General features: G+C 40.2%; 3 protein-coding genes across 4 annotated transcripts in view; 2 read left to right on the plus strand and 1 right to left on the minus strand.

Annotated features, from left to right (window-relative positions):
• tmem14ca (transmembrane protein 14Ca) overlaps positions 1 to 1,391 on the plus strand; it is a 1,637-nt gene extending 246 nt beyond the window's left edge. The window contains exons 1-5 of one of the 2 annotated variants that reach the window (XM_054623087.1): positions 1 to 178; positions 297 to 381; positions 690 to 791; positions 929 to 1,016; positions 1,224 to 1,391. The exon at positions 1 to 178 is cut by the window's left edge and continues 24 nt beyond it. In XM_054623087.1, the coding sequence (XP_054479062.1) occupies positions 101 to 178; positions 297 to 381; positions 690 to 791; positions 929 to 1,016; positions 1,224 to 1,281 (411 nt within the window). In that variant the 5' untranslated portion in view covers positions 1 to 100 and the 3' untranslated portion in view covers positions 1,282 to 1,391. The remainder of the gene's footprint in view (positions 179 to 296; positions 382 to 689; positions 792 to 928; positions 1,017 to 1,223) is intronic. The other variant, XM_054623085.1, reaches the window with a different exon arrangement.
• A 610-nt stretch (positions 1,392 to 2,001) lies between these two features.
• On the minus strand, positions 2,002 to 12,389 carry mak (male germ cell-associated kinase). Its single transcript, XM_054623294.1, has 15 exons — positions 12,286 to 12,389; positions 10,671 to 10,725; positions 10,106 to 10,227; positions 9,001 to 9,083; positions 8,122 to 8,254; positions 7,814 to 7,985; positions 6,958 to 7,125; positions 5,891 to 6,136; positions 5,499 to 5,707; positions 5,050 to 5,189; positions 4,606 to 4,749; positions 3,648 to 3,734; positions 2,828 to 2,947; positions 2,463 to 2,558; positions 2,002 to 2,162 (listed from the first exon to the last, which is right to left on the minus strand). Exons 1-15 carry the CDS (start codon positions 12,387 to 12,389, stop codon positions 2,002 to 2,004), a joined length of 2,040 nt encoding a protein of 679 aa, XP_054479269.1.
• A 3,655-nt stretch (positions 12,390 to 16,044) lies between these two features.
• plcxd2 (phosphatidylinositol-specific phospholipase C, X domain containing 2) lies at positions 16,045 to 21,465 on the plus strand. The gene is made up of 8 exons (XM_054623269.1): positions 16,045 to 16,225; positions 16,962 to 17,098; positions 17,283 to 17,402; positions 17,881 to 17,934; positions 18,059 to 18,214; positions 18,902 to 19,012; positions 19,280 to 19,410; positions 21,272 to 21,465. Exons 1-8 carry the CDS (start codon positions 16,123 to 16,125, stop codon positions 21,429 to 21,431), a joined length of 972 nt encoding a protein of 323 aa, XP_054479244.1. The 5' UTR covers positions 16,045 to 16,122; the 3' UTR covers positions 21,432 to 21,465.
• The last annotated feature ends 1,605 nt before the right edge of the window (positions 21,466 to 23,070 follow it).

Genomic DNA, 23,070 nt, shown 5'->3' on the forward strand with positions numbered 1-23,070 from the left:
TCTAAAACAGTACAGCAGCTAGCCTAATCTCACCATCCAGACACACACATACACCCTTGAGTGGGGGCCAACATGTAACGACTTTCTGGTCGTTGAAACAATGTTTCTATATCTTCTCTGGCCTCAGATCGTTTTCTATAACAGCTCTGTGTCGCAGCACTCAGGCAGTCCTTTGGGTGTTTGTGCATCTGTGGGTGACATTAGTGTTCGCAGCAGGAAGATGTCTGAATGAAATAGTTACACAATAGTGAACACAGTATTGGGGTTTGTTGGCTCATTCATTGTGGCCCTTGCAGGTGTACAACATGTCTGCGGATTGGGTCGGATATGGATATGCAGCCCTCATCGCATCCGGGGGGGTCATGGGTTATGTGAAAGCAGGTATGTAGAGCACTTTTTTTTTAAAGATAATAATGATATTTGCTCTGGTCTTTGCTTTTTTACAAAGCATTGCATCCCTCACGTTTACAATTACATTCATCCTCAATTTCCAGTAAGTAGAAGTAGGATAACCACAGTCTTACAAACTTTAAAATGTTTACCGAATTGCCTTCTAAGTATTTACTTTAGTTTATTTTAATTTTGCATTATAAAAACTAAAATACATTAGTCCCATAACCCCTTATTCTACTCATGCTCTTTGGTCATGTAGGTGCAGGTGTTGATCTTCTGTGTGTTGTTTCTTTTAGGCAGTGTTCCCTCCCTTGCTGCGGGTCTTCTCTTCGGTGGCCTTGCAGGTTTTGGTGCCTACCAGATCTCCAATGACCCCAAAAATATTTGGGTGTCCCTAGGTTGGTATACTAAGACTATACTGTATACCTTGTGTAGTGTGTATAGTGAATTAGAACAGTAATGTGTCTCTATGGTGATAATGCATTCTCAATTTACTATCCTCCGCTGACATCATCCACCACTCGGTGTCTTCCAGTTACATCAGGAGCTCTGACTGGCGTCATGGGAAAGAGGTTCTATGGATCCAGGAAGTTCATGCCAGCTGGCTTGATGGCTGGAGCAAGGTATCCGTCTCGTACAATTCATATGACTAAACTTATTTTACACGCATAAAGATGTTCAAGGTGAGGTAACAAGGATTTGTGGCAAGGATGACGGCGTGGTTATTACCTCTATGGAAGCGAATGTACTTGATAAAATGTGTCTGCGATGGGATCGCAGCTAAAAGTCAAGATCAGGGATGTGACATTTCCTTTTCGTTCTTGTTCCAGTCTTCTGATGATGGGAAAGCTTGGTCTCACATTGCTCCAGAAACCGCAGGAGTCCTGAAGGAGTCGAGGTTCCATCTGTTGTTTCAGGAGCTTCCCGTCAGCGTTTGTCACTTACTGTTAATGTCATTTTGTAAAAATGAAATATAGTACCTTGTTTATATAATAGGACTGGTCGTCTTGTCCTTTTTGAATGAATGCATTATGAACTTTCATGTATTTATTTGTATAAAAGGTTTACAAAATGTTCAGTTAGTTCATTGCATAATACAAAGAGGTGTGCAGTGGTACACGGAATAAGTTGAAGTAATCATTTTTGAAGCCATTACACTGAAGATTTTGTTATGAGAATAAAAGCAGATGGGATATAGTAATGCAAGAGCTGTTAATAAATTACAGATTATGCTTTGACATCAGAAGTAAAACAATACTTGACAATGATAAACTAGAGTATAAAAAAAGAAAGGTTATGCTACAATTAACACTAACAGCAGAATTGGCTCACACTGGCTCGATCAGGAACGCGGTGGGATTGTCAAGCAGACAGTAACCGTCTTGGTTCAGCATCATGGCAACCGTCATCTTCAAAACATAGAGACTCCATGTACACTTACAGTTGCTTCTCTGGGAACATCTACCAGATTCTTTGACGATTGTTTCAAGGAACATACAGCATTTCTCCAGGTTGTAGAGTGTTTAGGGTTAACTTCCTGCCAAAGATGTGTACCACCAGGCATTACAGTCCAACAAACGGTAGAAGCTGCATGGCCTTCTTTCTGAACTACCGATTTCCACCGTATTTGGATGTCCAGTCCACCCTGCCGTGGACAGGCTGCACGGGGGGAGCTCTGGTCATGAGATTCCCAGAAGTTTTCCCCAGTGCTGAGTAGCTGCTCCCCTTCATCTGAGTCCTGTCTGCCCTCTTCTTCCAGCCCTCGTAATCTGTAGAAACATGCCAGTTAATGAATTTGTCTATATCAAATATATACAGTGATAATACAGTAGCTATATAGTCAGGTATATGTCTTTACACACTGACACCAGCTAATAAAACAGGATTTTTTTAATAGCATCAAAGGTAGATATAAAACTGGTGTTGAAAGTAGCAGCAAAAGCAAATAACGATAACAACAAAGAAGGACAGCTTTTTTCTTCTGTATATATCAACAGAAGTAATTACGCCAGAATCATAAAAAAAAAAAGCAATAAAAGCCTAATAGCAACCATCAGAAATGGCAATACCTTCATTAGTTTCGCTCAAAGATGAGTTGGACATGGGCTTGGGCTTTGCAGATTTCGATTTCTCTTTTTTATTATCAGGAGAAGAAGACAGATTGACTGAAAGAGTGAAGAAAGAGGAGAAACACAGTCCCAGTGAGTGAAAGTTTGGATGGAAATAGTGCAAGCAAGAAACTGGAAACGAAATAGAGTAAAGGAGGAGGACTGGACGGACACACAAGAGGGCGGTTATTCTAATGGAATATAGAAGGTGTTTAAGATTCGATGAGGAATGCAACCTTTGGAGCTGGATAGGTGGGGAGGTTATCTGACCAAAAAGTATCAAGAATCTTCTTTTTCAGCTTGACATAGATGGAATAAAAGCTTACTTGTGTGCTGGCCAGCCAAAGAGCCAAGCTGGATTCTCTGCCCCACTGAGCCCACCTCTTTCTTTTGGAATGAAGGGATATAACCGCCAGAGAGGTTGTATTTTGTGCTTACAAAGTTCCCTAGAAGAGGAGAAAGACAAAGTTCACAGATCTTTATTTTGTTAAGTATTTAAATGTTACAGCCTCCATGAACCCAACCAGTATGACGGTCAGAGTCATGTAAGCTCAAATAACGTGCACCATTTAAAAACACAAAAGCATACAAATGAAGAAAACGTTCGTAAACACAACTAATAGATTTTCTCACACTTGGCTTTACTGATACAAACGATTTGTGTGAACATGTGTGAAGTAGCTGCTGCATATGCAACAGCTACTGAGGACCCAAACAAATGACTGAGGCCATGTGATTGAAGTCTTTCAGCTTTTCCCTGGCGACTCCATCGATCTGCCTCACCAGCAGCCACAGATGGTTATCAGGATAATTAGTGAAAAGCCTCATTGTTCCCTTATGAAGATGTTGTGGTTGTAGTGCAATTTAACATCTATTTAGCAACTGGAGGTCTTAGTTCTCTGGTTAAACTGTGTATTTGTACCCCTGCCTCCTGCAGAGCCTTTAGCTGCTGCTTTCTTTCGCGTGTTAAGTCACTGGGTGAATACCTGAAGCTTTTTTGCATCAGCCAACACACTAACTACAACTACAATGTTTGTACACAAAAGAGCTTTAGCATAGCAACTTACAGTTAAGTCAACTCACAACATAGCTTCCAACTGTGAAATACAACAAAGCAGTTCACGTGAAGTCATCTCAATTAAATACCTTTGGAGAGATCGATTTTCTCCAGTATTCTTTCTTTCACGACAGTTTTCTCGGGTGGGCTAGCCTCACTATTAGAAGCACTCTCTTCTAGCCTCACACCAAAATGAGTAGAGTCGGAGGAGATATGCATGCAATCAGAGAGAAAGAAGAAGAAGAAGAAAAATATTCATTCGGCATAAATTTAGGTGTATCAAAACAAACGTTGGAGGGGGATAGGACAAATGAGCAGGGGGGTTACAGTTGAGGGCCATTTAAGGAGCACTTGATCTTACACCGGCAGTCTACAGTATAATCTCATGAATAAGCAATGGTGAAGGGAGAGACAGTGAAAGAAAGAGACAGAGGAGGAGAACACAGCGGGGACACATATTGTGTGTCCGTCTACATGACAAATGATTTATAGGAGTCTCCCTTCTCTAAAGACGCAGACACTTAGGCTCGCTCCTAACCCTGCTTTGTCATTGGCTCCATAACTACTGATCAGGAGACATTAGCTGCATCGTTAGCATTTAGCCCCTTTGTGGCACAAAGAGGACAGCGTCATATTATGTAACAGTGTGTGACACTGACAGTCGGCGAGTTTCCACTACATGGGAAAAACGAGATTACCTTACGAGATCTCTGTAGAGTGGAGTCAATGTTTATTTGTGTTGCCAAACATAAGGTGTTAGCTCAGTTATAGATTGTCAAAAATAATATTTTTCCACAGTCCACAGTGGGTACATTGTGTTAATTAGGACACAAAAAATGGCAAATGAAACAGGATAGTTTTTATGTGACAAATTGTTTCTTTGTTGCAACCTGTAATTCGTTATGGATCAGAGAAAACTGAGTTGTTCCGTTAGATAGGATTTCTCTAACATGTTAGTGAAATCCGGGAACCTGAGCCCCGTCCACTTCACACTCCATCAAACCTCTTAACACTTGACGTCCTAATACATTAGACATTAGTCCTCACCTGCGTTGTTTCTGTTGACAGATAATCCTCCTCCAATAGGAGCGAGCGGTTTATTTACGGTGGTTGAGGAGTTCTCCCACAAGTCCCGCAGCGTCAAACCACTGAACTCCTTATCTCCAGAAGTCTGATTCTTGCCGATCAACCCTTAAAGCAATATAAATTATGTGATGGAAAATCAACAGTACAAACACTAAAAACACTATGTTGAATTTTCCATTAAACGTGCTGATCAGGGGGCTCCGGGTGAATGAGACGGAGCCTGATTTTACTTGATATGAGGACATTGCCTGGTTTAATGACCAATATGTATTGACAATTCTGTTAGTGGACTAGCTGATTTGAGTTTCAAGATAGTAATTCAGGATTTTTATCTCTGTTAATCTTTTGATGACCTCTTGCCAATGATAAAGATTACCCAATTGGCTGTTGGTCATGCAGTCCTACCTGGCAAGTATCGTGACTGGCTCAGATAGTGCTGCCGTGCTGCAGATCCTGGGAGATTAGAGTCCATTTGGCCAATCTTAACATTGTTGGGTAGCTTAGTGACTGTGCTGAAGGAATACAGAGGTTTCTGCTCCTTGGGCCTGAAAACAGAAACCAGACATTTAAAGATCAAAAAGCACACCATTTTTTTTAAAGAAGTGCATCACATAAAGTCTATCAAATAATTTATGCAGATTGGGCAGAAAATACTGCATGTGCATACATCATTTTTTAAACTAGAGTACAAGAAAATTGCTTCACAACTCAGATAACCTATAGTCTCAAATAATGCACGATGCATGAGACAGCAAAATTTAAAATCACATTTTTATTATTCTACAATGCACTGCTGCAGTTTCAATGTTCACATTTTACTGTCAAACTGCCTGTTAGGACATTGCAGCACTTACTGTGGGCGGTGCTCCTTCAGACTCCCCTCCTCCTCTGCGTTCCCCAGGCTGAGTTTCTTGGAGTTGGAGGCGGCGGTTTCTGACGGGTCAGATTCCTCCCAGCTTTCTGAGGTCTTGGCCACAGTCTGGCCCCAGCGACGACGGCCACTCTTCAGGGCCCCCATCCCACTATCACCAACGCTGTTCTCACTGCCCGGCGGTACTGCTTTCTGCAGAAGAAGACAGTACAATTGTCTTACAGGTTTCAATGCTTGGAAGAGGAGTCCAATACGCAAAGTCAGGGGTCAGAAGAATTCCCTTATGTATAAGTATTCTGGCAAAGCGTGACAAGATGGTGTTTATGTATCATGTATAACATGAAATACAATAAATCAAGCTCTGATTGCACTCACTGCATGGCTAGGGCCTCCTGGTTTACTCTCAGTTTGGGGAAGGGGGATCTGCTGAAGAGGTTGATGAGGTTGGTTCCTGGAGGAGGATGTGGAGGCTTTGGACTCAGAGGAAGACTGCTGAGGATCAGCCTTGGACTCCGAGACCTGCTTCTGAGTAGGCGGCCTGGCCTGGACCTTCTTGACCTCCTGGCTCTGAGGGCGAGGCCCTAAGATCTGGCCTACCTGGAAGTATGGGTAACGCAGAGCCTAAACAGGGAGAGAAGGGAAGACACGGCATTGTTATTCAGAATAGTCTGCAACCCTATGTACTCCAAAACACTATAGAGTCAATGACTTTAAACTTTGTACATACAAACAACATGAATCAGACCACTGTGTTGACACACAAGCATGTTAGAACGATGGACATGCAGTGTAGACTTCATCCCATTCTAATAATCATATTCTTTTTCCGAGTACGTTTAAATTGCATTTTAATTGTTTCCTTAGAACTGGCTAAAACTAGATGTGCATCTTACTACTGAGTGCTTTGTAAGCAGGGAATGGAAAAGCATTGTCACTCCCTCAGGAAAGGTGTTTCCTACAAAGGGCCCACTGAGTCTTTTGTAGGAAACCAACAGTCTCAGGGGGAGTGATAATTATTTGTAACTATGTAATAACCATGTATTGTACATGATATCATTACACAGCGAAGAGCTCCACTGCTGAGATAGAACATTTTGCAGCGGCAGGGTGAATAAAGTTGGGTTTAAGCCCTACTTAAAATTACTGGGATTAGGACGCTAATGCAATCTCAGTATTGGGACAACAGATAATCTGCATGTAGTGGCGAGTCTTGCACTGTAATTTAAATTGCCCCTCTGAGGACAGGTAGTATTTTTTAGGTTTTAAATTAAAGTGGGTCCAAATAGGTCATTTGATCACAGGTCAAACTTAGGCCAGTTGCAGACACCTATGTGCTGATTTATGGAACAGAATGCTTTCACTCCCACTAAATGGCCTTTACATTGACCACATGTGGCGAATAAAGCCTTGACTTCAGACCTTTAGTCTTGTTTTTTGCCTACCTGTACAGCAGTGGGTCTTTTTTTGGGGTCCCACTGCAGCATGTCCCTCATCAGGGCAATGGCCTCATTGCTGGCATTAGGGATGAGGGTCTTCAGGTGGGTCGGCACACATTGAGGGAAGCGAAAGTTCATAGCAGATGCTAGTTGGTAGCCCTCCGACCAATCCGTCTACCGGAAGAAAAAATAAGATGATTGTTCATTATCATTCTTATTAATGAGTAGTTGTTAAAATATCACAGGAAAATGTTTTAGACTTTTCATAACCCACGCCACTTTGCTTAAGTTGCTTTTAAACCTCACATTTGCATGTCTATATAAACATAGAAGGCGAACAGTTTTATGTCAATTCTTAGTACCATATTGTATGTTTGCACTGGGTGTAATTTTTCCGTGTGAGGGTAAAGGACATAGTGCATGCCCTCTTATTGTTGATCATGTATAATGATGCAGTAGATATTCCAACACCACCTGAACACACCTGGTAAGCACCAACTACCGCTTTGATGGAGGAGCTTCCAATACCTTTATCCAATATGTAATAAAAGATGCATGGATAAAAAATACGAGACTTTTCCCCTCAGTTCAGGTCATACCATAAACCATACCATAAATCGTCTTCGACTGCTCCCTGCTTAGCCTTCAGAGGAAATAGTAATGGATTTGGGGATAGGCTTTAAATTAAGTCTGCCTCCTGTTCAGATAGAGGAACACTGCTCTTGGCCTACTTATGAACTTGTCTTTATATGGTAAACAAATTAATTGGAGAAAATATCCCAAATGATATGATAAAGATGAATAAGCTTATTTTTAACACAGCAAAACCCTGAATAAATGTCCCCATTGAGTTTCTCCTCACCTTTTTGACGGTTCCTAGGACTTGGCAGATCTTAAAGATCTCATCCACCTCACTGTTCCCCGGGAAAAGAGGTCTGAGAGTGTAGAGTTCAGCCATGATGCAGCCCAAAGCCCAAAGGTCAATAGGAGAGCTGTAGGTAGAGGACCTGAGGAGGACCTCTGGAGCTCGGTACCTGGACAGAGAACACACTCAAATAAACCAGCTGACATCACATACCACATAGCTACATGAAAATAGAGCATAATGTGAATTTTAAAAGGCTGAAGCTCTCTTTTAGTCTAGCACTCTGTAATGGACAGTACTCTTACCATCTGGTTGATACGTAGTCTGTGTAGGGAGGTTTGGAGCGGATCTCTCTGGCCAGTCCAAAATCTGCTATTTTGACCAGTTCTGGACCCATGCACAACAAATTCTCTGGCTTCATGTCTCGATGAAAGAAACCTGTGGAGATGTTAATATCAAGTTGAGCCACTGTGTATAGAGTCAACTCTACAGGATGGAAAAATGTCCAAATTACAGTCATATGCAACTACTCTATATTAGCATTTGACATTCTTTGCAAATGCTGCACAAAACTCAGATAGCACAAGAAAAGGAAAACTAGGGAGCTGCTGAATGGGTGTATATTTGCTTTTGTCAGCCGTGGTCAAGGTTTGGAGCATTTGGGAATGCTGAGTATTCAACATTGACATTATTTAACCATGGCATCAGTGTTTCTCTAACCTTGCCCAAGCTGTTTTAGTTACCTAATCTTGCTTGTACAGTACTATTTTTTACCACATAGATTATTAAAGGGAATGTCTCGAAATAAAAACCTTTGTCAAAGCAGTTACAGTAAGAACTGTCAAGGCCATGGCAGTTTTCTAGATTATTTCCTAGTGTTTCTTGTGTTTCCCTCTGTCCTGTGTTTCCAGCACCTGCCCCTATATTTGTCTGTGTGTGGGCCCTCCTACGCCTGCTTTATCGACCTGCAGTATATCTACCCTAACTTGTTAACCACAACTTGCTGGATCATTATCATCTACTGTGTTAGTTAAGGTCTTTGTATTCCTGTAACCTGTACTTCACCCTTGTGGTGTTTTATCTGTGGGTCACATACATTTTCTTTTCAATATACACCCAAACCAACTACGGAAATGTCGTGCTACTTTTGAACATGTAAGGAATGATAGAGTAAAGCCTCTTACCATGCTTATGTACAAAAGCCAACCCAGTTACCACTTGAAACATGATGTTCCTAATTTCATTCTCTGAGAACTTCTTATTCTCTCTTAACAGCAGTCCAAAGAGATACAAAAAAGAAAAGAAAGAGGAGTAAAAGAGAAATTAAAGAAAAGCCGTTAAAAGGAAGAGAAATCCTGAAAAGCATGTGCACTCTGGATGTGTGGAAGCCTGCACTGTAAGGCAAATACAGGCTGTTTGTTTGCATTTACACATGCACAATTTACAATGAATTATTTTTTCTGTAATATTCTTAAAACTTGCACACATCCATTAGTTATAAAAAAAAATGCAGACCAATGAGTTAGATGAGGCAGTTATGAAGAGTTCACAAACTACAAGATTCTGATAAAAACATCTCCAGATTGACAACTCAGGACTTTGGATGAAATATTCCATATTTCATAGCTTTAAAGTTTTCAAGTTACGTCAATGAATCTTGCAGTATGCTATCACTCTCATGCAATTGCAAGGCATGACGGGAGCACAGTACACCTACCATGTTTGTGAATAAATGTCAGGCCTTGTAAAATCTGAAAGCTTATGTTTCTTATCACTGATTCAGGGAACAACTTTTTTCTGTAAACATAAAAAATGTACAGAATTCTCATGAGCCTGCTAATGTCAGCGTCATTACATAAACATTGTTCGACTTTGTACACACAAACTAACTGGGGAAACTATCCTGAAAAGCAACGGTGATGACAAACCCAGGTGAGTTTGAGTGTAGTGTACACCTGGGGTTTCAAAACTAGAAAAACATCAGGGCTTCCCTTGGAGGAGGTGTTAGTCTGGCAGCAGCTGTATTCAAATAAGAGCATGGTGTGGTGACAGAAGTAGGAAATATTCCACTGGATCCCATCAGATTCTTATATTAAACCACACCTTACTAGTGTCAAGTGTCAAAACCATGTATTGACAAATTGGCATGGCTTGTGCTCTAGAGTCCAATCTGACCAGATGCTGACTTTTGGAAACTCTGTGTTCTAGTAATAAAATCAAACTAGACCACTATGTTATACATCTGATGAAAAACATTTGCATGGTAAAGTGTGGCATTTCTCTTCTTACCTGTCCTTCATAAGCTGGTAGAGGTTCTCCTTCATGTACTCAAAGACAAAGTAGAGGTGATCGTTCTCTCTGATTACCTCCTTCAGTTTCACCACATTCGCATGGTTAAGCTTCTTCAGTGACTGGTTTGACAAAAAATCGTGGAAAAAAAGGTAAGAATTAATGGCACTCTTGTAATCACACTGGTTTGTTTGAGAAATGCATTAAATGTTTGCAATTGTGAATCAGAAAATGCCAGAAGATAGACGAGGTCAACGTAAGGTAGTTAGTGTGTGTAGAACTTTAAGTGCAAAATGAACTGCAGATTTTGTAATGTTTAGAACATATTTTACTGCTCCCGATCATCATTTCAGTGTGTGACATTATAAAGCAAGTGTCAAAGTTGATTTGCAATATTCTCAATGTGAAGATACACAAATAAAGGCAACTGTTAGCTGTGTTCAAGGAGATGTCGTGTATTATTGCTTAAATCGCACAGCTTTATCATGCCAAGAAAAATATATTTTCATATCCGGAAGCTGCCAAAAACTGTCCCATATCCTGTCCAAAGTATCACCATCCTTACCTTGACCTCTCTTAGGTTCATACATTCTTCCCATGAATAAAACTTTCTCTTCATTCTGTGAGAGAAGGTCAAAACCAGACATTAAGTTTGGAGTACAGATCAGACATACATCAACTAAAGAATAGAGGGCATCACATTTTGGGGCATATAACTTACACCCAACGTACAGTAGAGTCCCTGTCTTTGCAAAATTCTATTGTGTGTCTCCATTAATAATTCAGCTTTTTTTAGATGTCTCTAATTTCAGCTCATTTAATTTCAAGAACAAAACCAGCAAATGCTCGAGAATGTTAACTGATATTATTTGCCATTCTGGACCGTATAGGCTTTATTATTGTTTTTCTTATCTACTTGAATTAAGTGTGAAATACATCTTTTTGAATGGATGTGTCATCAGTTCTATCGAGTACGCGTCACTATGTACATAACAAACCCCACGGCAGCTGTTATACAGGACACCTGTACGATAGCTTATCATCTCCGATCAACGTTACCGCTCCCTCTAACTGGAGTTATGTAAGAATACAGAACGTGCAGATATCTTCTTTTCCTCTTCTCTGGGCACCTGCCAGTTCCGTTGGTCCCTTTCACAATGCAACCTGACACACTCCCTCTACTTTCACTCCCTTTCACCGTCACCACATGTATTGTCTTGCATGGTAACCAAATGATCAACCGGTGGACGCGTCTCCCCGGTTTCTCATCTATTATTGAATCCTGCTGCCATGCTGCTGAAACAAATGCATGTAAGCTGGTTTGTTTGGCCTGGTGATGGCAAGAAACCAGTAGGTCTTCACTTTGAATAATTTTTGGTATGACATTTATCCAAAGCAAGTAACAGTTCTAGTTTTTGAATATTTAGTACTACTAATTATACCACTCGTAGTATATGAAGTACATATGCTTTTTAAAAGTATTTAGGTGGGTTAACATTAGAGATCAATTATTAAAAAAGGTTTTAGGCCAGAGTTTACTTTCTCCGTTTAAAATCTAAAATACACTTGTGTGTATAGTGAACATACTTGTACAAATGTGTACATGGAAAACTTGTAACAAATACATCATATGCTCTCTACTCTACTCTCATGTTGTCAAATTCAAATAAAACAGTATCCTCTATTTAATTTATTGCTATCAATAATTATATTTTGGGGCTGATTAGTGGTGCTTTTACATGACATTGTAATTATATGAATTAAATACTGAAAAGGCCCTTTTTTCACAGCAGCCAATTTGACATGTAATTGCAGGTAAATACAGGTGTATTTAATAACATTAATTATGGGCCTATTTCCTTTACGCCCTGGTATTGTTCATGTTGGTTCATTGGAAAAGCTTTGACACACAAAATTAGGGTGTGACCTTAATTAATTTTACCAATGACATCTGTGTTTACCCTGTTATGACATGTCAACATGGCCGCTGTGAAAACAGCCCATTGTATAACTTTACTAATATGTAAAGCAGCCTTTACCACTAGAGAAAGACAAGATCTAAGCTATGTCACTATATCAAAATAACCAAAACTCCCACACAATATTCATATATCAATATATTGCCCTGCTTTAACAGTGACAAATTGTATTTACAGTTAGAAAAATATCAACATCCTCACCTCTTGATAGCCACCAGTTCTCCAGACTCGTTGCTTCTTCCCATCAGCACGCTGCCATAGGTGCCATCACCCAGCTGCTTCAGGGTGGTGTAGCGATTCATCATTTCTCAAGACGGTGTCATCAGCTTGTTAACTTTCCTTCTGCATATAATAAGTGGAAGAAACACACTGCAGTCTCATTGATCAAATGTCTTCCGCCGACCTCTTATTGAGAAGAGTTCACTCGTTCTTTTCCCAGGAGGAAGGAGTTTTAGTCGGCCAGTATGTCACAACGCTCACCAATTCTTGAAGATCCAAACTCATCTTGCAGTAACTGATCCGCTGTTAGAGAGGTTGGATTCTGGGGATCAGCCAAGAGTTGACACCATGCCTTTGGGATCCTTTGGTGACAGTAAAAAAACAAAAACATCAGCAGCAGCGGGTGGACACCAATCAACTACAAATACAGTAAATTGCACAATAGTTAGAAGCCTTACTCACTCCTGGATAATCCCAACAAAACAGGATTTTTAATAGATCTGAGCACAAAGAAAAGCGACACCCATTTCTTGTTTTTCCCTCAGTGAGGAGGATTAGGTGTGTGTCTCACTAGTCGGAGGCTCCAACATCACCACCCAAGGGAGATGACAAAGCCAGCCCGAGGCAGATTAGGCCAACAGGGATGTAAATAGGATGTTACATCACCATCGCGCTTACCGGCATCCACTACCTTCCCCAAGCTCCCTGCATGGCAAGAGGATTTGATTGACGCCACAGTGATCACACTTACGGTGTATATTCAGCCAAATGACTTTTTAAAAATGACAGAGGAAAACACAAACAGTGGTTTTCAGACTTTGGTGACATAATATATGCTTTATTTTCCTTTAAATGCATAGCTGGTCCCCGTTCTGTGTTAGGTAGCAACATGCTGCTCTAAATGCTGGTTAAACAGCAGTCACCCTGGGTGTAACTACAAGACATGACTGAAAAAGACATAATATGGATAGTGAAATGAAACCCAGGTATTTTTAGTGAAACATACAGTACTAGTCAAAAGTTTGGACACACCTTCTCATTCAATGGTTTTTCTTTATTTTTTATTTTTGTAGATTAATATTGAAGACATCCAAACTATGAAGGAACACATTATGGAATTATGTGGTAAACAAACAAATGCTCAACAAACCAGAATATGTTTTATATTTTAGATTCTTCAAAGTAGTTAAATGAGAAGGTGTGTCCAAACTTTTGACTGGTACTGTATTTTCAATGGATATCCTGGTTGTAAATAATGAAAAGCATAACCACATTCTGAGCAATAAAAGCCTATAATGATTGTGAGCATTTGGGTGTAAGGATTTGAACACTTAAACAAGTGTGTTAGAACGTGTCTCCTAACTGACCTGCTGTATTAGGTTAAAGGAAATGCTGTTGCAGACAAGCCAAGCGCAGCTAAACAAAAATGAGATATGTGTTTATTTCATTGTATTGGGCCAGGATTTCCCCATCCGAAGAGAACGACCAAACTGCTCTCTGACTCTGTCTAGGAATGTTTAAATATTTGTCACATTTTTTGCAAAGTAGAAATGATTTATATCTAAACAGAACGCTGCTTGATATTCCAGTCTAACTGAAACAACACACAATAAGATAAGTGAGGATGTCAACCAGAGGACTGTGGGCTTGTGCTCAGCTTCCACATAAGGCAATCTGTTGTAGAGGGATTTAAAGGGAATTAAGATGTAGCCTATCCAGGCCACAGAGCATTAGGAGGCTATTCAAGGTCAATTATATTGTTAACAACAAACCTGCCAGTGGGAAGGAAACAGGGTTGATTTGATCATAACCTTTAATGTGTATTAAGGTCTAGTTAGGCCTTCTTGGTAAAATGATTGTGTACTTTATTGCTTCCTATACTGCTGTCATGCATCACAATCCACTTAACACACAGCAGGATGTCCAAAAACCAAGAGGTCAGTCTGAGTCTAAACATAGCAGCTTTGATAGGATAACATCAGAACTGGAGACATATTTGGTATTGACATGTAAGCTGTGACCCCCTCTATACTTCTTTTTCCTTCTTTCTTTTGAACTCACCATTTGGAGGTGGAGTTTCTTCCCTCGGCCGTTGTCTGGGCCAGCTGATAACCACGACGTGTCTTCAGTTAAACTTCACGCAGTTACCGCAACCTCGCTCTGAAGATAAGGTTGCGTGTCTGCTCCCCATGGAAACGCACACACAAACGCGACGAGTGTTTGAGTTGCTAGGTGACGACCGGCTCTGCGGGCGCAATGCTTTGTGGGAAGGCGGAGATGTCAAACCCTGCTCACAACGAAATTGAGAATTAAATAAAGTTTGAGTTGGATTGATAGTTATATTCCATGTAGTCGTTTTGTGTGTGATATTTACAGTCTTATAATCTTGCGACTCCTATCAGTCTGACAAAAATATTTGATATATACATATATATATATATATATATATATATATATACATACATATATATATACATATATACATACATACATACATACATACATACATACATACATACATAATTATATGCTATTTATACAGCATAGCCTTACAGAACTTCAGAGAAAAAATATATATATATATATATATATATATATATATATATATATATATATACATATATATATATATTAATTATATGCTATTTATACAGCAACCTTCAGACCGAAAATACAAGAATGAATAATTTGTTCCAAAAACATAGCTTCTTGAACTGAGAAAAAAAGGCCCAGATATATTTTATTATATATATATATATATATATATATATATATATATATATATATATATATATATTAATTATATGCTATTTATACAGCAACCTTCAGACCGAAAATACAAGAATGAATAATTTGTTCCAAAAACATAGCTTCTTGAACTGAGAAAAAAAAGGCCCTTTTATTCCAGAGCAATCACAACACTAATGTTTGAGATGACAAAATAAATGTGACAAGTGTGAGAGCTCTTCACTCCTCCACCTCTCTGAACACAGTTGTAATTCAAGTGCTGCACCAGCAGAGGGAGCTGTCGGGCTGTGTTTTTAAGACACGTTTTAGTAGTTCATACATGGCTTTTTAAATTGGCCTTTGTTTTTTTTTGTAGCCCAGTATAGCCCTATAATAAGGCTAAACAAAGCCTACATGCCATGTCCAACTGGAGCGTTAAAACTAATGTATCCAGTGGATATAATGAAACAGAATTATAACACACACGTTATGACGTCAGCCCTGACTTTAGCCTAGTTATGTCGTCACCGGTGGTCGCAGATAATGATCATTATGTGCTGATTTATGCTTTATGTGCATTCATGACTCTGAACCACAATAAATTAGCCTACAATTGAAAAAACTTTCCCCAATATGTCGCTTTTCTGAATTTAGGCCTAAGTTTGCGTGTGTCCAGGCAGTGGTCTCCACACACACACACACACACACACACACACACACACACACACACACACATGTGGCAGGTAAAGCCAAGAAGCAGGAGCAGGGGATAACAAGGAGAATCTTGCTCTAAGAGGATTATCACGGTCGTTAGCCCGGATGCCTGGTTCACCGGTTGGAGAGCAGCCGCACCACGACGCCAGGCAATAACCTGCCGAAAACCGGGCCAGGAAACGGGTCATACTCGATCTGCTGCGAGTCAGAGGATGTCTTGAGACGGTTCTACATGTTGCTTAGATTAACTGAGACATTGCAAGATGATCTGCGATAGTTTGTGCATGTTGGTAGCGCACGGGAATCCGTCCCCTGGATTGCATGTGCACCGAAAAGCGGTTTCCTGAGGCGGGTTGGTGCTGACAGGCTGTTTCTTATATGAAGACCCGACCTGCAGGGATCGGCAGTGTCAATGCCGACTGGATGGGTTCACTCCCCTCCAAGCTCAGTGCCATGCCGCTCAAACACCTCGCTGTGCCAGGTGAGGGTGCTGCCTAAAGAGGTTTGGGTTCTCCTCTGCGTCTTTTCACCTGTCCATCTCTGTACACTTTGGGAAGATGACAATCAGTGGTGTACAGTAACGAAGTAGAAATACTTCGTTGCTGTACTTAAGTCGTTTTTTTTGGATATCTGTACTTTACTTTACTATTTATATTTCTGTTGACTTTCACTTTTACTTCACTACATTTTGCAAAGAAAACTGATACTTTGACTCCGATACATTTCCCCTGAAACCTTCGTTATTCGCTACAAAATCAAAGAGAGACAGGTGTCTGATCTTCTAGTTTAGCTACACATGGTGTATGTTAGGCTGCTGTCTCTGTTTGTACCTCCTTGTCCTTGGTCATGGTGGCCACAGCACTTAAAATAATAAACTTCATAATTCTCAAAATTCTAACCCTTTGCTTTTTTATTAACAGCATTTACTTGTACTTTTACTTTCAATACTTAAGTACCATTAATATCAGAAAATTACTTTTGATACTTAAGTACAGTAAATATTAGATACTTTAAGACTTTTACTCAAGTAGTATTCTAATAGGTGACTTTCACTTTTACTGGAGTCATTTTCCAGTAAGGTATCTTTACTTTTACTCAAGTATGGCTTTTGGGTACTTTATACACCACTGATGACAATAAAGCTGCAGGAATGTGATCTGTTTAATTTCCCTCTCGATTGTCTATACTCATCATCATCATCATCACATCTCTTCCAGGGTCTCATGACTCGTTTACCTACTGGGTGGATGTGCATGCTCCTGTGGGACCAGACCAGAAGGTATATGTGAAGTACATCGCCACCATGTTCAGCGTCTTAGCCAAGAAAGTCATGGTGAAGTGGTCCATGACCCAGGTACTGAGCTCAGATCAGTGACATGTACACACCTGAACATCTCTGAAACCAGGTAGCTTGCAGATGACATGTTAAATTATCTATTTTGGCCAGAAAAAAAAATGTATATTTTACAGCGTAACAGATGTGTTGGGTTTCCTAGCCAGATGTTATAATGATATATATATAATGCTTCTATTCCTAGAACCTGACATTTAAAGAGCAGCTAGAGGCAGGAATTCGCTACTTTGATCTCCGGGTCTCCTCCAAACCAGGAGAGCCTGGGAATGAAATCTACTTCATCCACGGCCTGTTTGGCCACAAGGTGAGCAGTGGAGTACTGACATTTAAACACTTCATATAGGCTACAATGCTCCTCCTCTTTCTTATTGTTTTTATACATATTTGATCTAATCAGTCACAGTCCAGTATTATCCGTAAATGGTTAACGTTTTTGTCTCTCTATATCAGATGTCTTCTGTCATAAATGATCACATTTTGATTTTAATGTTGTTTCAAATATTTCAGCTTGTCCAGATGTTTGTTCTTTATTCTGTCTCACACAACAGCATGAGCAGTGAATGTGTTCTGTTAGTGCTGTGTTCTAGTTTCCAGCTGATGTTTTCAGTAGAGGGATGGAGATGGCCTTTAACAGGATTAAAGGTTGTGAGTTTAGTTGTAAGCATCCCTCTTCAGAAACGGGTGATGCTGACATGTGGTTGTCCCCCCATGTGACACAGGGAGACCTTTTACATTTGATGCAGTAAATGACCTCCGACCTCTCCCTCTGTTCTCCCCCACAGGTGTGCGATGGCTTGTTAGAAATCAACTCCTTTTTAAACCGACACCGGAAAGAGGTGTGAAGCACTTTCAGTAGTGTTCTTTATGAAATACAATTTTAAGAAAGCTCAGATAAATAAGCATGACTATGGATATATGGAGTTGGCACAGTTATGTGATTTTGATGTTTGATTGATTTAGGTGGTGTTTCTAGACTTCAACCACTACTATGCGATGGGAGCAGAGCATCATGTGTACCTCATCAACATGCTCAAGGAAGTGTTTGGCAACAAACTCTGTAACAACTGTGCAGTGGAGAGCGTCACTCTGGATTACCTCTGGCAAAATAAATACCAGGTGAGAGCAGAATTAATCATTGAAAGTGGACGTGCAACGTTCCAGCCAATATTTTTCACTTCCAACCAGATTTTTTCGTGTATTGACTCCAGTGATCTCAGACCATTTAAAGCTCATAAACACGCGCAAGTAAAAGCGTCATGGAGTTGTGTGTTGGTTGGGTGGCCCACTTAACCCCGTGGACAGGTAATCCTTTGCGCTTGTGACTCTCCTGGACAGGAATTAGTTGTGACATCATCCCATTAACACTGCTTCCATCATCCAACCTGCGTTCCCTTCATTTCTTCCTTATTATCCTCATCTCACACTGTCTTCTTTTTAGTCTGTCTTTTCATTCTCTTCTTTTTTAAATATATAAATACTTACACAAGTGGACACGAGAAGCTCCACGTACACATCCATCTCATGGTTCTATGTGCATGTCCGTGTCTCATTCAGATGCTATCAGTTTAACTCCTGCTCCTATGACCCTAATCTGTGACTGGCTTAGTTGGCAAAGGAGAAGGAGAGAGAGTGTGTTCAGATCAGAGAGAGGAGAGACAGTAGAGGAAGACAGATTAGCACAATTACCAGCTCCAAAGGGCAGCTAGCTGTCGAGTTGAAAGTTTAATTGGAAGATACACCCAGTCAGTTTTGCAGTCTTTTATACGTATCTATTCACCATCTTTCATTTACCTTTCTCCTCAGGTGATTGTGTTCTACCATCATCAATCAGCTCAGGGCATTCCTGTCATGTGGCCGGGAAACAAGATCCCTGCTCCCTGGGCGAACACCACCCAGCCCAACAAGCTCACACAGGTCAGACAACAACACTGGCGGTGAAAACTACTCACCAGCATGAAGGCCCCATGTATACTTCTTTCATCCCATGAAGGGGAAAATCAAAACAAATATCTGTGATTCATTCTATCAACACGATGTAGGATTCAAGCTAAAACAAATCTGCAGTTTAGACATTAATAACACAAGCTATGTCCACACCCCCCAACACATCTCACATCAAGGGGTCCTATAGATTACATTTGCTGTGTTTCAACTCTTTGTGTTTGACATTCTCCTGTCTAGTTCCTGGAGACTACACTGAAGGAAAGGGCCAAGAAGGGCTCCTTCCACGTGTCTCAGGCCATCCTCACACCAAAGGTTAACACCGTGGCCAAGGGGCTGGTCTGGGGGCTACGCAGCTACCTGGTGGAAAGGTCAGTCACTACGTTTGGGGGTGTTTTATGAAGGTTGGGGATGTGTGTATACATACATAAGAAAGTCATCATCTTGTGTGGTTTGGATACATTAGCTTTACATATACCTTATTATAATTATACTATTAATCATGTGTCTAATCATGTGTGAGCATGTATATATGCTCATGCACCTTTGGACCTTGTCTGCTTCTCTTTTGCTCAACTCCATTGAATTACTTTGTTATGTGGCCAGTAGAGGGCAGTACAGTAAGTGCTACAAATGCCTGCAGTAAATAGGATTGTCCTCTTTGGGCATGTCCTTGAAAAAGGGCATTCATTATCAACAAGAGCAAACTAAACACTTTGAGTAAATGCACAGTAATAAGAGAATAATGCAAAAATGTAATTAAGTCATTTTAAGAAATCACTTTCCAACCAATAACTCCTTTACAACATTCTTTTTTTTTTTTACCAAAAGTGGCAGTTCATGTTATATTCTTGAAATGCATGACAGTGTAAACACTGTTGTGTCACATAAAAAAATATGATGCTGCATGAGATACATCAGAAGTTAAACTGAAATAGATGTGGTGGCTTCCTCGACATTTCTTTATTTATATCATCATTGTACAAATTAAATAGATAAAACGCAGTCTGTGTCTGGCTGCAGATTTGTGGGGCTGTGTGTTCACATCGTGCCGTGCTGCAACATCCAGACAATTAGATTTCCTGAAGGAGCCTCTGTACATCTGTAGAGCTATTGTTACCCATGCTACCCTGTGATTGGCACAGCTGTTTCAGACCTATGAGAGTTGATGTGACTGGCTGAGAGTGTATTTACTACTCACCACACCCTCTGATGGAGGATGCAGTGTAGTAGTAAAACCAACGTGGATGTATTTTTCTTCTTATAACAGATATACCGCAAAAAACAGTCTGTCAAAGCATGCATCTTTAGGTTTGACGTCTCTGTTACAAAATTCCGTCACTTCACTGGTTTATTTCACTAAGGATTAGCTATAATCCTTTTAATCCATTTCCAAACTATAGAGGATCAAACAGAAACACAGTTCATCTCTCAGATAAGAGATCTTACTTCCTAAACAAGGACTAAATTATCCGCACAACTTTCACAGTCATCTAGTTTCGTTGAGCCAAAGCTTTGAGTGGAAATGACAGAGGAAATCCTGACTTAGAGTACATACCCACCCTTAAAAATTTGAGAAACAGTCAGTAATGCTGGGGTATAAAACTCCTGGACGGACTCTCTGGCGAGACAGGAGGTGGCCTAATTTTGCACTTCCAAGGAAACGGGATTGTTTATCAACTGCTAGATAAACATTCTGACTTCCTGGTTTTGTTCTGCTGGCGGCTCCAACACGGTGGTGAATTTAAGGGTGTTGGAAGTGTTACAGCTACAGAGTCATGGCATGTGTTTGTGTCTATGTGTTTGTGTGGTGCCTCTATGCCAATAACTATAACAGAAAGTATTTGAATGCAAAGCAATGATATTGAGACAATGGTGGTAAAGAAATCCCTCACTGACCGACAGACACAAACATTACTCCCTTTCACCCTTTTTCCATCTGTGCCATTTTCTCCCGCATCAAGATACTGTATCTCAAAACCTTATCAGCAGCTTTTCATATAATTTGGTGGACAGACCGACATTCAGCAAAGGAACAACTGATTTGATTCTGGCAACGTTATAGCCATAACTATAACCCTTAGAGACGGAAACTTGGCTCTAGATATTTTGAGTATGTTTGCAAGGCCAGTGAATCATTTTACATTTCAAAAGACAGAATGTTCAGTATAACAAAAAAGGTTGTCATTTTTGTTGGCTTCTAATTACAAACTCTTTTTTTGGTGGTTCTAGAAACCTGCCAACCATCATGTCCTGGGTTGAGGCTCAGAGGCCGGGGTCGGAGGGGGTCAACATCATCACCTCTGACTTTGTGGAGCTCACCGACTTTGCCAACATTGTCATCAAACTCAACAACCTGCTGTTGTCTGAACAGGACGGCAAACAGAGATGACACATGTCTGCACAACAGGAAAAATGTGTGCTGACCCCCCCGTGTGGTGGAGGTCGGATGGAAGATTCCTCCATCATTGTTGGATATATAGTTGTTCTATACTGCTGGAGTCCATATGAAGTTATTTTCAATAATAATAAGGTGTTATATTGCTTTGATAGAAATTTTTTTTTACCATCGGCAAGCAAATAGGTGCTTCTTTAGCCAACAAGGTATCATTGCCCTTGCTCAAGGACACTTCAGCACTAAGTTACCCAGGGATACTATATGAGACAGGGACCCTTTAGATCTTTGAACAACAGAAAACCTTTGAAACATTACAGTTTGGTTTGCAGAACCACTTTCTCACCCCCAACATCATCAAGTCCAAAGAGGGAAAGAAGCTGGAGATCAGATAACCATCATCATACTGTCAACCTAATTTTGTCATACTACAGCTTTAGCCTCTTGGTTCATTCCTCTACATTCCCTTTTTGGGGAAAAACTGGACACATACCACATTGGTACTATTTAAAGGCAATACTGCACAGGTCACCATGAAGGAACAGACTCTCAGCTACCTTTGACCTGGACAGTGATCAAAAGACTCAGTGATTCACTTATACAGTTTAAATTCTCAAATATTACAATCCTTTTCCTTTAGTTTTTTACATTTTCTGTTCACATTACATATTATTTTTATTATGGTGAAAACCAGGATCCTATTTTGCATATTTATTTTGCTTTTTGAAATACTGCAGATATAGGTATTTAAGTTAACGACTGCATCGGAACTTATGTACAAATTAGGTATTGAAATTAAAACCGACAGGGAAAACATTTTGTTTGCAGACTACTAATACTTCCAGCATTATGTTAGAGGATTGTAAAGGTAAATTCTCAACATTATGGCAGTAGATCTATTTATATATTGCGTTCACTGTTGTAAACACTTGACCAGTATTTTAAAGTTGGGTTTAAAACTATGCAGTTGGTGTTTTTCCAATACTGAAAAGTGCGCTATTTTTGTTGAGCAATGCAATGTGTTGTGAAACAGGAGCCCACTGTGCCAACACTGTCTTAGAACATATATTGTTGGGCTATAAAGTTTATGTAAACAGTGACACCTTTAAGCAGTGGGATTGCAGATGCAAAAGCCAAATATGTGTGGAACTTGTGCCCACAACACTCATAAAATGTGCATCCATACATATTACACAGCTTTAATTGTTTATAGTATTTTTGCTCAGTATTTCTTTTTCACCTCCAACACTAGAGATGCAGGAATGGTAGCAATTTTCTATGACAGTAAAAGTATGGAGGGGAAATGCATAGAAGAGCACTTACAGTTTACAATATATGACCCAGTCTGCATCGGGCTCCATAAGACAAACATGTATACTACATGTAGAAATAGCGAGGGGGAAAATGGCCAATGTTTTATTGTCTGAAATGCCCCTGTGTGTGTTACTGTAGGTGTTTGTGTGTGTGATTACTATTCATGAGATGGATAGTACTGCAGTGACAGTCGCCCTGCATTCCTGAGGTCAGAGCAGGGAAGGAGAGGAGGAGAGACAGACTGCAGAAGAAGACGCACAGTGATTTACAAAGCAGAGGCAGTACGACGGCAGAGAGGAAAGTAAGAGAAAGTTCAGCTAGA

The sequence above is a fragment of the Anoplopoma fimbria genome, chromosome 21 (genome assembly GCF_027596085.1).
Source record: "Anoplopoma fimbria isolate UVic2021 breed Golden Eagle Sablefish chromosome 21, Afim_UVic_2022, whole genome shotgun sequence".
Lineage (NCBI taxonomy): Eukaryota > Metazoa > Chordata > Actinopteri > Perciformes > Anoplopomatidae > Anoplopoma > Anoplopoma fimbria.